The sequence below is a fragment of the Musca autumnalis genome, unplaced genomic scaffold, assembly GCF_047663935.1.
Source record: "Musca autumnalis isolate F117 unplaced genomic scaffold, ASM4766393v1 scaffold_5, whole genome shotgun sequence".
In the NCBI taxonomy this organism is placed as follows: domain Eukaryota; kingdom Metazoa; phylum Arthropoda; class Insecta; order Diptera; family Muscidae; genus Musca; species Musca autumnalis.
Window position 1 is genome coordinate 177,583,688 of NW_027412088.1, and position 15,157 is coordinate 177,598,844.

Sequence of the window (15,157 nt, forward strand, 5' to 3'; positions counted from 1 at the left end):
GGTCTTCTTATAGAAGACCACAAAGTCTTCTTATAGAAGACCACAAGGTCTTCTTATAGAAGACCACAAGGTCTTCTTATAGAAGACCACAAGGTCTTCTTATAGAAGACCACAAGGTCTTCTTATAGAAGACTACAAGGTCTTCTTATAGAAGACCACAAGGTCTTCTTAAAGAAGACCACAAGGTCTTCTTAAAGAAGACCACAAGGTCTTCGTATAGAAGGCCACAAGGTCTTCGTGTAGAAGACCACAAGTTTTCTTATAGAAGACCACAAGGTCTTCGTATAGAAGACCACAAAGTCTTCTTATAGAAGACAACAAAGTCTTCTTATAGAAGACCACGAAGTCTTTTTATAGAAGACCACCTGGTCTTCGTATAGAAGACCACAAGGTCTTCGTATAGAAGACTACAAGGTCTTCGTATAGAAGACCACAAGGTCTTCGTATAGAAGACCACAAGGTCTTCGTACAGAAGACCACAAGGTCTTCGTATAGAAGACCACAAGGTCTTCGTATAGAAGGCCACAAGGTCTTCGTATAGAAGACCACAAGGTCTTCGTATAGAAGACGACAAGGTCTTCGTATAGAAGACCACAAGGTCTTCATATAGAAGACCACAAGGTCTTCGTATAGAAGACCACAAGGTCTTCGTATAGAAGACCACAAGGTCTTCGTATAGAAGACCACAAGGTCTTCCTGTAGAAGACCACAAAGTCTTCTTATAGAAGACCAAAAGTCTTCTTATAGAAAACCACAAGGTCTTCTTATAGAAGACCACAAGGTCTTCGTATAGAAGACCACAAGGCCTTCGTATAGACCCCAAGGTCTTCGTATAGAAGACCACAAGGTCTTCCTGTAGAAGACCACAAAGTCTTCTTATAGAAGACCAAAAGTCTTCTTATAGAAAACCACAAGGTCTTCTTATAGAAGACCACAAGGTCTTCTTATAGAAGACCACAAGGTCTTCTTTTAGAAGACCACAAGGTCTTCTTATAGAAGACCACAAGGTCTTCTTATAGAAGACCACAAGGTCTTCTTATAGAAGACCACAATGGCTTCTTATAGAAGACCACAATGGCTTCTTATAGAAGACCACAATGGCTTCTTATAGAAGACCACAAGGTCTTCGTATAGAAGACCACAAGGTCTTCGTATAGAAGACCACAAGGTCTTCGTATAGAAGACCACAAGGTCTTCGTATAGAAGACCACAAGGTCTTCGTATAGAAGACCACAAGGTCTTCTTATAGAAGACCACAAGGTCTTCTTATAGAAGACCACAAGGTCTTCTTATAGAAGACCACAAGGTCTTCTTATAGAAGACCACAAGGTCTTCGTATAGAAGACCACAAGGTCTTCTTATAGAAGACCACAAGGTCTTCTTATAGAAGACCACAAGGTCTTCTTATAGAAGACCACAAGGTCTTCGTATAGAAGACCACAAGGTCTTCGTATAGAAGACGACAAGGTCTTCGTATAGAAGACCACAAGGTCTTCATATAGAAGACCACAAGGTCTTCGTATAGAAGACCACAAGGTCTTCGTATAGAAGACCACAAGGTCTTCGTATAGAAGACCACAAGGTCTTCTTATAGAAGACCACAAGGTCTTCATATAGAAGACCACAAGGTCTTCGTATAGAAGACCACAACGTCTTCTTATAGAACACCACCAGGTCTTCTTATAGAAGACCATCAGGTCTTCTTATAGAAGACAACCAGAGCTTCTTATAGAAAACCATAAGGTCTTCTTTTAGAAGACCACCAGATTTTAGTTCCTTTTTTCTCCCACTGTGTTTTGTAGTGCAAAGGCGTTGATTGCATTACTGGTAGCGACCACCTCTTTTAGGACATCCGCTTTATTGTGTGTCGCGGCCTTCGTGTTCCATGCAAAAATGTGTGTTGGAGAGTGGCGAGGGTTGGTTAGGGGGATTTATAAATGCAAATATTGCTGGCATACGAAGAATGTTTTGCTTTTGAAGTTACTTCCTTTTTCCTTTCGGTTTGGGAAATTCTAAAATAAGAGGGATGGGCGATAATATTGTAGGAAAATAATATTGTGAAACTTATTATAGGCCATTGAATATACTGACGGGGACAATAACTTGCTTATCCGTCCTGAGATTCCTTTGTATATGTACATATGTTGCCACAGACATCCCAGGAGGGACAAGGGAGACCTCTGGCATAACAATTAATTCACCCCCTTTCACATTAGCTTTATCATATGGAACGTAATTTTTATCGTCAAGTCCCATTGGCAGGTCTTACGACACCACTTGTAGAGAAGTTGTTCATGGCTGAAATACTCAGGAAATTTTTCCAAAATTACGTGGAGACGTCCTTAGTAGCCCTAAACAAACAAACTATTATTTACTTTCTTGAAATTAAAAAAATGTGTAAAAACTATTAATTTAGAAATTGGTACCTATGGTCGTATAAGTATTAACAACACTCATATGTCACGGTGTACCAATGGTACACGGTACACCGTGACATATGAGTGGTGTCAATACTTATACGACCATAGGTACCATTTTCTAAAACCCACTTTATTACCCATTTTTGAAGACAATTCAAACATTTTTTTTTAATTTTCCGAAAATATTTAATATTTTATTTTCCCCAAAATTATTTAACCCACCCCTCACTACAAAGTTTTACTACACACAACAACTTCCTTAGCCCGCCCTACGCCTGTCACCTATTTGTTTTCCATTGATTTGTAGGAAACCACAAACCCTCCTTCCTCACTGTAACGACTGATGGAGTAAATGGAAAAAATATTGGTTCAATGTTTTCGTGTCGTTGTTTCGAACAGTGAAATGTGGTTTTCCAACAAACTTTATATGATTGAGACCCGTACTCAAACATTAACAGTCACAGACTGGACATCACGTGAAACGGCACTTAATTTCTTTTGGTGCCACAACGGAATTTCCAATAGTAAAAAAAATTCCCCGTAACGTAAAATGGAAAAGTTTGGTCAAAACAATTTGACCAAGTAAACAACAAGGAAAAAAATTGTGAAATAATTTCAAAGTGTATGAAAAAAAAAACGAATAACTCAAATATAATCTCCAAAACGAAATCTATTGAATAGGCTTTAATGTCCACACGGAATTGTGTTTTCTTTTTTTTTTTTTTGGAAAATACTTAGAAAACCGTTTCTAACTCCAATTATTTTTTAAGGCAATTAAATGAAAGTACACAAAAGTTTCATGTCAGTCCAGAATACAACCACAAATGCTGTTCCAATTTTGTTATTTTAATACCAAACTTCAAAGTTTAAACTAAGTTTAAGTAAATATTTGTGTGTGTGTGTCTTCAAGGAACTGCCTACTAGGCCTCTAATCCATTAAAACTATTTGCAATAAAAATCGAAAAAAATAAACACCAAGAACAAGACCAGTAACAACGACCACTTAACATGCTCTTCAAGAAAGGAAAACGCAAAAATTCAGTGATTTTTCACATTGACTTGCCACCGGATATTAAGGCAGCGGAGAAATATTTTTACAGGTAATAAAAAAAACCAACGTCAAAAAATAAGTAAAATTAAGTGTAAAGTTTTTCCAAATAAAAGTAAAAAAAATGTGAAATTATTGTTAAATTAAATTCATCCACCGTTGCGTATGATTGACGACGCTATTAATACGTAAGTTGAACCACAGACCACAGTCGTCAATATAGAATCTAAAGTTAAATAACAGTGCAAATAAAAGTGCAAATAATATATTTCCGACGGGACAAGGGAAGACGTCCAACTCTAATATTACGATTCGATTTTAACAAGAATAATTTAACTGAGAATCGATTTTGACAATACCCTACTACAAGTAAAAAAGAATTGGTCGCCTAAGCTGACAGCAATTCCGGTCTGAAAGTGTAGCTAAAAACTGAATTCGGATGATACCGTTATATGGGAGCCATGCGAAAACGTGGACCGATGTAGCCCATCTTCAAACTTGACCACCAACAGAAAAAAACAAAATACCCCTCTTTCCAACATTTCACCGCCCTATCTCAATTTTTGTGGACGCCAGAGTGATTACCGGAGAGACGGACGGATATGTATAAATAACCAAAAGGTTAAACTCACAAAAAATTGCGTAACTCATTTACCTTCAAGCTAGTTTAAGTTCGAAGATAGGTTATATCGGTCCACTCCTTCAGGTACCTCCCCCACATAAGTTCGGAAATGTTCAGAAAATTTGTGCGCACGATAACTTTTGAACGGAGTAAATGAATTGGTCTATACTTTGCACATCTTTAAATTAAATTTCTACCAGACTTGTTGAGGTTCCAATATGGACTCAATCGGTCCAGTCCTTCGGGTACCTCCCACACAAAATTTTGGATAAATTCACTTTAAGACCCGCTTCAGATCACTTTGATTTTTGTTGAAGCAATTTGCATTCGCTGCCTCAATTACGGCAGTAAAAGTTTTTTCAGGGGCAAGTCCATACTTCTTGAGAAAACAGCCCGAAAGCAGTAAAAAATCCCTATGGCACCATATATAGTGGCTGGAGGGCTCGAACCCAATACTGCATTCGTCCACACTTTGGATATTGTAATATATCTTCGAATATTAGATGAAATTCGAAGGTGTTGCTTATAGGTCCACTACTTCCGGTACCTCCCCCACAAAAGTTCGAAAATATTCGCTAAAATGGTACGCGCGATTTCTCATAGACGTAGCAGCCGACTGGGTCCAAACTTTGGATTTCTAAATATTGTCGAAACTTAGTTTATGTTAAAATTTGGGCTATAACTGTCCAATCCTTGAGGTACCACTCACACAAATGTTCAACATTTTTGTGTGGTTCGAGGATCCTTTGGACATTTTCACCGAAGGTTTTCCTAGTGGCCTTGTTTACAGCGATATTATGTTTTTCGTAGGTTATCGATATTCCCGCAAATTTTTGAGCTTTAATCCAATCCATACTTTTGTCGGTGCTGTAACGACACCTATGGCTCCGTTTGTTGAGGCAGCTCGCGGTGGCCAGGGCACGTCCCAGAAATTTATTGATTCCAGTGACGGAGAGTAAGAAAAGGATGTTTTGGGTGTTGGGAGTAGTTTTGGTTTTTCATTGGTTATGAAACAAGATGCTCGGGGCTGTGTCCGGGAGTTTAACCTACAGATGCGCTACCCAGGACGGTCGCCTCTATGTCGTCTATCCTCGGAGCCAGCAACTTGAGACCTAGAACAGTTCTCGTGGCGGTGGTCACCCTTTGGGCTGCCGATGCGGGATCTGGGGCGGTTCTCGGACGGAGCACTGAGCCGGGTGGCGGTGGGAAGCCGGAAGGGTAGTTACGATTGGCCTGTGAAAACTCAATCGCCTAACGCCAGGCTTCCACGGTCCGCTCGGGGATATGTGGGTGGCCTGTGAAACTCACTCACACGAAGGCACATGGACGCTTGTGGTGGCAGGAGTGGAGTTCGAGACCTGGGAGGTGAGACCTTGAACGGTTCTCGGACCAGGGCGTCACACGACGCTGGAGTGACTATGGACAGCCTTTCTTAAGGAAAGTCGCGATTGGCCTGTGGAAACTCAATCGCCTCTAAAGTGGCGATGGGCTGCCTTTCATGAGGGAAGTAGCGATTGGCCTGTGGAAACTCAATCGCCTGGCGCCGGGCTTTCTCGGTTCGATCGTAGATGTGTGGACGGTTTGGGAAATTCACACACACATCGATACTTTGACACTTGGCTTTGTTCACTCTACTCACCTCAGGATTTTTTTCTTAATAGCTGTGTACTTTGATACGGGCACTGGGTTACTCTGCGTACACTTGCTAATTTTCACTTTCACTGACTGTCCCCGCTGTCAGCTTGCCGCGTCCTTTTATAGGGTCCTTGACTACCGTCGGCGCCGACTTCAAAACCTATCCCTTTACATGTTGTTATTGGTTGTTTACGAACAACGCGGTACAACTCCTGGGCTCCCTTTTGTTGTTGGTTGTTTACATCAGCCAACATTAGATTTTCTAAGGTCCCTTATTATATTGTTTATGAACTCCACCGTGTGCCGGTGTGGCTGGTTGTTTACGAACTCCTCCGTGCCCTATTCCCTTGCATTTTGTTGCTAATTAGAGTGGTTGTTTACTTGATGATCTTGTTTGTTGTGCTGACGATCGTTGGTGTAAACAAGAACGAGTGCAAATTAATAATTCAGAGAAAATAAACACGTTCATGTTCGCATGTACTCACAAATATGTAATTCAACGAAATAAAAGGATAACAAGGAAAAGGTAAAATTCAATTATATACAATTCATTAGGTGATATAATAATATGATAAAATACGGTTAGAAAGGAAAGCAATTCAAAGATTAACAAAAACAATATATAACAATACCAGCACTTCACTGGCCAAGGATAAAAATATGTGTGCCCGGAAACAAGAGTCGACTTCCGGCGACTCAAGGTATATCTCTGTCGGCAAAGCCGACTGATACTTTTCAAAAATATAATGTTTTTTTGTTTTGTTCAATATTTATTTGTGAAAAAAGAAGATATGTCCGTTTCAATTCGAAAATGAAACCCAGATTTTCTCTTCTTTTACCGTTATAAAAAAAATAAAAGGAAGTGACTCAAACGAACTAAAGCCATTGTCGTTGTCCATGGATCCCAACACCATATAGTTTTGCATCAGAGCACTTGAATATTTTTCTGGTCAACTTTTGTAGCACAGTGCCATTTATCGACATTTTTCGAAAAGTTTGCAATTTCTCAAAGCCAAAACTGCCTGAAGGAGCGTTCCAATACTTTCGCGATGTATCAGAGAGTTCTTAATTACTGTCTTGGCTAAAGTTTTTGTCCTGGTTTTCGATCGAAAATCTCAATGGTTTGACTGTTATATGCCAAAATGTCCATAAACGTGGATAAAAAACTTAATGTAAAAATCGGGAGGCTCGATTTTTATCGTAGACCTATGGTCTAGTGGACATTTTGCTCAGTTCAATCCCAGAAATAAAAAACGCGAAGGACCCATGCGCCTTAACTAATATTAAACGTAAGGTGCTTACACCTTGGAAGTTTTTGCGGATTCTGAAACTCCAATGTTCATAGATGGGAAAAATCAAAAAACAAAAAAAAAATCGCTTGAGCGATTTTGAAATAAATCGCGTTTTAAGAGGCTTTCTAATGTTTTCACGGTTTTACTTGGAAACCGCAAGTCCTAACGTAATGGCGCTAAGGAATATGTTGTAGCAGTGAAAATTCTCTACAAGATTGACCTCCATGATATTTTCGTAGGTTTTACCATTTTTGAGATATAGAAGTTCAAATTGGGACAATGCACAGACTGTATCGCCTCCTTATAAAACAATGGCATGTACGGTGCGCCTTAACTAAGTTTATATGAACATCGCATTCACCTGGGAAGTTTTTGCGGATTCTGAAACAGCAATGTTCATAGATGAGAAAAATCCAAAAACAAGAAAAATTCTCTGGAAGTATTTTTTAATAAAACGCGGTAAAAGTTCACTTTTTTAAGGTTTTTTAAGCTTTCAGGAATTTGCATGGAACTCGCAAGCCCAGTTGACATGGGACTAAAGGAAATGTTGTAGAGCATTTTCACTGCTACAACATTTTCTTTAGTCCTATTTCGATAGGAAACGCAAAATCCCGAAAACCTAAAATAAACCTAAAAAATGTGACCTTTGACCTCGATTTATTGCAAAATCCCTTTGTCATTTTTATAGCCTCAGCATTTATGCTAACGTGGGTATATACACTTTCATACGAGCAAAATGTGGCTCCTCGAAATAATGGTTTTAGACCCCACGTATGTTTGACCGAAATCCGTTTAAGGCAATTTGGAGTTGATTTAGCCATGTACGTCCGTCTGCCTGGCTGGCTGGAACGCACAATAACTCTCGAACGGATTAATCGATTCGGTCCAAAATTTGGCTTTTGTAATATTTTGTCCAAACTTAGTTTAAGTTCGAAGATGGATTATATCGGTCCACTCCTTCTGGTACCTCCCTCACACAAGTTCGGAAATGTTCGGAAAATTTGTGCGTACGATAGCTCTTGAAGGGAGTAACCGATCAAGTCCATACTTTGCACATCGTGAAATTTCTACCAGACTTAGATAAGGTTCCAATATAGACCCAATAGACTCGGGTACATCCCACACAAAATTTCGGAAAAGTTCAGTTTAGGACCTGCTCTCGAATCGCTTTGAATTTTGTTGTAATAACTTGTATTCTCTGCCCCCCATACGACGGTACAAGTTTCATCAAGGGCAAGCCCATACTTCCTGACAAAATAGCCAGAAAGTTGAAAAAAAAACTCCTATGGCACCGTGTGTTGGAGCGCAAGATAACTCTCGAACGGATATGCCGATTCGGTCCAAAATTTTGCCTTCGTAATATTTTGTCCAAGCATAGCTTAAGTTCGAAGATATGTCATATCGGTCCACTGCTTCAGGTACCTCCCCACAAAAGTTCAAAAATGTTCGGAAAAATTGTGCCCTTGATAACTCTTGAAGGGAGTGAGCGATTTGGTCCATATTTTACACATCCCAATCTATCTACCAGGTATAGATCAGGTTGGAATATGGACTATATTTGGCCATTCCTTCGGGTGCCTCCCACACAAAATTTCGGATAAGTTAACTTTAAGACCTGCTCTCGAATCACTTTGATTTTTGTTGAAGCAACTTGCATTCACTGACCCCCTTTACGATGGTACAAGTTTTTTCGAGGGCAAGCCCATACTTCCTGACAAAACAGCCTGAAAGTTGTAAAAATCCCTATGGCACCATGTGTAGTGGCTGGAGTGCACTATAGCATTCGAACTGGTAAACAGATTTGGTCCGAAATTTGGCCTTTGTCATATTTTGTCCAAACTTAGTTTCAGTTCGAAGATGAGCAATACCGACCCACAACTTCCGGTACTTCCCACCAATATTTTAAAAATTTCACTAAAATGGTATGCACGATATCTCTTGAACGGGGCAACCAATTTGGTCCAAACTTTGGATCTTCTAATATTTTGTCTAAATTTAGTTTATATCGGCCCGTATCGGTCCTCTCTTCAGGGTAACTCCACCACAAAAGTTCAACATTTGTGTCTAAGTGCAGTTCAGGTCTGTTCGAATATCCTTTGCAAATATATACCGATGCTGTTCGTTTTGGCCCTGTTTACAGCGATATTATGTTTTCGTGGACAAGTCCATGATTCCATGATCAACCGATTCAAACCAAATTTTGAATTTGAATTTTTTCGTAATATTTTGTCCACACTTAGTTTAAGTCCGAAGCTGGGTCATATCGGTCCTCTCCCTCGTGTACCTCCCCACAAAAGTTAAAAATTTGTCTGTAAAATGGTAAAAAAACGATAACTCTTGAATGGAGCAATTGATTTGGTCAAAACCTTGTCCATCGTATTAGTCCTTCCACTCCTTCTGGTACCTCCCACACAAACTTCGGATAAAATGAATTTTAAGAGCGCCTCTCGGAGCGGGTTACATATTTTTAGTAGGTTGTCCTTGCGGTTCCCTTTACAACGGTATAATTTTTTCTTGCGCAAGTCCACACTTCTTGAGATATTAGCCTAAATGCTGCAAAAAAACCCCGACAGCACTAACCAAAATGGCAAATCGGCAAGATAATTCTCTCTGATTGGCGCAGACTTTGCACTTCGTATTATTTCATCCAGTCATGTATCAGATTGAAATATGGACCACTCCTTCGGGTACCTTCCACACAAAATTTGGAAAAAAGTGCTCCTCTCGCATAGTTTTAATTTTTTTTCAGTAGATTATTTTAGCGTGCTCATTTACAACGGTAAAATTTATTCCGGAGTAAGTCAATACTTCCTGAGATAATGGGCCAAAAGCTTCAAAACCCTGCCTGCACATACTAAAATGACAAGATTGTGCAGGATAAATCTAAAACTTTTTCAAAAATGTCTACCAAACTTAGATTAACGTAATTCAATATTTCGAGTCCTCTATGAAGAAGTTTGGTTACTAATAATGTTTGGTATATATCAATAATTTGGTATAGCCTCACATTACGGTACCTACAGATTTTAAAGCAAACTCATAATATACGGGTTTTTATATACGGATTGGTTTTTTTATCAGTGGCTGAGGGTATACCTCCGACTGATACTTTCTTACTTGTTTTTTCTCTCATCTATGACCATTGTAGATTCAGAATCTACAAAAACTTCACAGGTATAAGCACCTTCCACTTTAAGTTAGTTAATGCGCACCGTGCTGTTTTTACACACTTATTATAAATAACAAGTAAGCAAAGGTTATAGTCGGACGGGGCCGACCATGTGATACCCTACACCACAACCTGTAGGAATTAGCTATGTGCAACCGCCTTGCACGCTGAATGTCCGGGTTCGATTCCCATCAAATTGTCAACGGTGGCAAAATACCCCTTAGTAATGTTAGCGATGTTTCCTGAGTATTTCAGCCATGAAAAACGTCTCTACAAGTGGCAACTTAGGACACGCCGTTCGGACTCGGCGATAAAAACTAGGTCAAATATCAATAAATTAATATGAATCCATTGATATAAGAAAAGCCTCCCTTGTCCTTACTGGGATGTTTGTGGAAAATATATAAATTATACATTTGTAAAAAATATTCGAAAATTGGAAAATTCACATTGATTAGCCCCTCATGTTCAATTACACACCAAAGAAGATAGTAGAAGTCAGCTGCGCTAACGGTGATATACCTTTAAAAATATATTTATTTTGTAACACGAGTTTGTTTCAAAATACGTGGAATCTGTAGGTATCGTAATATGGGGCTATACCAAATGAATTTTTGTAAGCTAAATTCTAAGTTTTGGAAATATTTGAGAATTATTTTTTCAGATTTGTAATTTTAGTTGGAGCCGGCAGGGGTGTTTGAAACTTCTGGACTATTATCTCAGGAAGTATGACTTACCCCGGGGAAGGGACGAGAATACGGACCGTAAAAAGAACCTTCTTCAAAAAAAAAAAAGAAAATAATAATCAAATAGATCCGATACGGGTCCTCAAACTGCACTTTTCCCAAATTTTGTGTGGGAGGTACTCGAAGGACGGACCGATATAGTCCATATTCCGACCTGACACATGACTGGATGAAATAATACGATGTGTAAAGTTTCGACCAATCAGAAAATCCCCTTGAGAGTTAACTTGCGGATTTGCAGCGCAAGTACAATTTTCTGAAAAAAAAATCAAAACTATTCTAGAGGACTCTTAAATTTCGCTTTTCCGAATATAGTCTCATCCGATATAGTCTCATCCGATACCTGGAAGGAATAATAATATATGGAAAGTTTGGAGCAAATCGATTGCTCACTTCGCCAGTTATCGTTCACACAATTTTTCTAAAACAATTTTGAACTTTTTTGGGGGAGGTGTGGACCGACATAGCCTACATTCGAACTTAAACAAAGTTTAGTCAAAATGTTACGTTGTATAAAATTTGTTTCTAATCGGTAAATCCATTCGAGAGTTATCGTAAACATTAAGAGAGACAGATGAACGGACAGCGCTAAATAGACTCCAAATTGTCTGAAACAAATTTCGTCCAAATATACTTGGGGTCTAAAACCAATATTGCGATGAGACATATCGTTGGTCGTATTTTGTTTGTATCCCCTTTACCCTAAATCCTGAGGTATAAAATAGGTGGCGAGGCGACCCCATGTTGCAATATTTGTATAAAAATCCAATTTGACAACTGAACTGAAAATTTCTCTGTCATGATAGAGACAATTTGTAGCATGGGAGGAAATTTTGGTTCTCTACACAAAACACATTATATATCAGGCAGTAGGTGCGTTATCTAGCAGACACATTATTGCAATTTGCATCAGGGGAATGATCAGTAGTTATTTTTCCATATGTAGGCTACTTTGCCGGTATATGCCCTCCAGGAATGAAAATATGGACCAAAAATAAAATTTGTATATTTTTCATACAAAAGTGATGACCTAAGTCAACCGCTAAATAATATCAGATAATCATGCAAAATTATAGGCATTTTCTTCAACCTAAACTCTTACTTCGTGCAAAATTTCGTGACTATTGAGCTAAAATTGCGACCTCTAGCGGGTATATGATTACACTACAAACAAAAAACTGGATATATTAGGCTGTAACTCTGTTATCTGATCACGTACATCAACATAATTGACATCAATTGAAAGGTCAAGAGATAGTCTTCCAAATATAACTCACGAGTTGGGAAGGTGTCTTTCAGGAACAAAAATATAAGCTGTTTATTAAAAATTTTCACAATTTTCACACAAAAGTTATGGTCCATTTAACCCTCTAAATATTATCTGATCGCCATCTCAAATTGCAAGCTTCCTCTTTGTCATATACTCTTACCTTACTTAAAATTTCGAGGCGATCGGACTATTATTGCGACCTACAGAGCAGCTGAGAAATCGGATAAAATTTATGTTTTTGGTCCATTTAACCCGCTAAATATTTCACGATCATCACCAATTAAAATAGCGATCTATTCTGATGTGAAACCGACCTCCATACCAAATTTCGTGACGATCGGTCCATAATTGCGGCCTGGAGTTTGATTACAATTTATAATGGACAGACGGACACACGGACGGACGGACGGACGGACGGACACACATCTCAAAATCGCTTTATCTCGCCGACATATGAAGTTTGGTATACCACATTGGGGGTCTCCGACGAATATTTCGCGGTGTTACATGAATTTTTCCCAAAACAAACTTATAATACCCTTTCCACATAGTGGTGTAGGGTATACTAATCAATGCAAAATGGACGTTTAAGTAGTATTGACTAGAAAATTTGAATTTGAGACCATAGTGACATTGAGACCAATGACATTGTTTTGAACTTCTATATCTCATAAATGGTAAAACCTAGGAAAAAGTTTATGAACCGGTTTATAGGTAGAGAATTTTCACAGCTACAACATTTGCTTTAATCCCATCTCAATAGGACTTGCGGTTTCCAAGCAAAATCGTTAAAACCTAAAAAAAACTATGACCGCGATTTATTTAAAAAGCGCTCCGGTGATTTGTTTTGTTTTATGATTTCTTTCATCTATGAACATTGTAGTTTCAGAATCGGCAAAAACTTCCCAGGTGTAAACTCCTCTCATTTATAGATGGTTCAAGAACACCGTGATGTTTCACGCTTGTTCCATCTGATTTCTTATTACGATAAGTTTGTGGTAGTTGAAGATATCCCTTTTAGCTATTCGCATTGGTGTTGCAACTGACACCTTCGGGCGTTCATTAGAAGAGGATCATGTTTTTTCGTTAGCGAAAAGTTCCTTATGACCTCCAGTTCTAGTCAGAGCATTCATTCACGAGCTTTGATGTGTGACTGTGTTTGATTTTAATGCGAGTAGAGCCGAAGGACTTTCATCAAAAATTCCAATTGAGTTTGATGTGTCATGATGAAGAAGTACAAGCTTCCTTTATGACCAGTAACTCAGACAGAACAAGTAAAAAAGCATAAGACGGCTCTGCGGACAGTCAATATCGAATTGAATAAAGGCTGCGCAACCGAAATATTTTCCCCAAAAATTACACTGTGCGACAAAAAAATGACAAGTAAACTGAGTAGATTATGAAAGTAAATAGGTGGGGCATGTTCCGCCCATTTATACTTTTTTTCGAAATATTCGAGTCAATATATCTTGGAATCCTTGCATTCAAGGTATATAGTGCCTTTGACAACTTTACAGAGGAGAATGTGTGGAATATTTCTATTGAAACTTTTAATACCCATGCGGTTCACCAAAGGGGTCTTTTTGGTCCTTTTTTCGAAAATCTTTCAAAAACTCCTTTGAAATGTTATCAAATCCAAATATTCTACAAAAATATTTGTCACAAAATTTTACTATAGGTTTCAGAATACCCCAAATCTGTAATTCTTATCTAATTGCCAGAAATATCTAAAAATGAAAAACGAATTTTTGGATTAAAGTCGGACTTTATCTGAGTTTATTCAAAATTGTCCCTCAAAACATAATTTTAGAAAGATGACGTCAAAGACAAAAGTATTCTTCATCAAATTTCACTATGGGTCACCAAAGAAATGAAATGTCTATTTATAATACCTTTTATGAAAATATCAGTATCAATTTTGCTGAAAAAAAAACATGAAAATATTTCCCAATTTTTTGATGAAATTTTTTTCCTTCTTTTTTCGAGTTGATACATGAAAGTAATATAAAACTTGGTTTTAGTTGAAAAGTGTCAAAAGGAGAAAAATTCTGCACAAAATTTCACTATGAGTTTCAGAATAAAGCTAAAGCTATCTAGGTATAATGTTTTCTTAAGAAAATTAGATTACAAATTTATACATTTTAGGATGAAATCATTTGTTTTAATTTTGTATTGTTAATTTTACATAATTCCATAGTGGATCAAAATCTAACAAAATCTTTCACTTTTTGGGAATATTGTTAAAGAAGGAAATGTTCCAAATCAAATTTCACTATGAGTCTCTGAATAAAAGAAATCTGTAACCATAACATATAACATTCTTAGCAGCCCTTGTTTTTGATATAGGGTTTAGGGCCATATTTTACAAATTTTATTCAGATTGTCGTTGTGTTTGGACACTATAAATATCTTATTGATGGTTTTTCGTTATAAATTCATACAGAAGATGTTGTGAGCTCCATTTAAACATCCTTCGAAATATTTGTGATGAATATATATTTGAAAAATATAGAAAACCCAGATCGGACTTCGCAAAACTGTGTATTTTTAGTACCTTTAACTTAAATTACGTAATTAGGATAAGCCATTGGTTGCTTATATTGTATGTGAAAATACGTGAGAAGTTAACGGCCATGGTCCAGTAAAGATATTGGTGTCATAAGGGCTCTAACGTAGGGCTCTAATCATAGCAGTAACTCCATTTTTGATGACATTTAGGGAATTAACCCTAGAAATTGATTAATATTCTTAAGAAAATAGTATACCTAGATATATGGTTTATTCTGAAACTCATAGTGACATTTTGTGTAGAATTTTTCTCCTTTTGACACTTTTCACCTAAAACCAAGTTTTATATTACTTTCATGTATCAACTCGAAAAAAGAAGGAAAAAAATTTCATCAAAAAATTGGGAAATATTTTCATGTTTTTTTCAGCAAAATTGATACAGATATT

The 15,157-nt window shown here is 37.7% G+C and overlaps 1 protein-coding gene across 8 annotated transcripts in view; it reads left to right on the plus strand.

The window, feature by feature from the left end:
* Nucleotides 1-15,157, plus strand: part of stum (mechanosensory transduction mediator stumble) — a 211,910-nt gene that overhangs the window by 102,288 nt on the left and 94,465 nt on the right. Inside the window, exon 1 of one of the 8 annotated variants that reach the window (XM_073989283.1) lies at nt 2,795-3,520. The exons of 6 other annotated variants lie outside the window; for them this stretch is intronic. In XM_073989283.1, the coding sequence (XP_073845384.1) occupies nt 3,429-3,520 (92 nt within the window). In that variant the 5' untranslated portion in view covers nt 2,795-3,428. Of the gene's footprint in view, nt 1-2,794; nt 3,521-6,180; nt 6,252-15,157 lie in introns of those variants that run through there. One more of the 8 variants, XM_073989285.1, reaches the window with a different exon arrangement.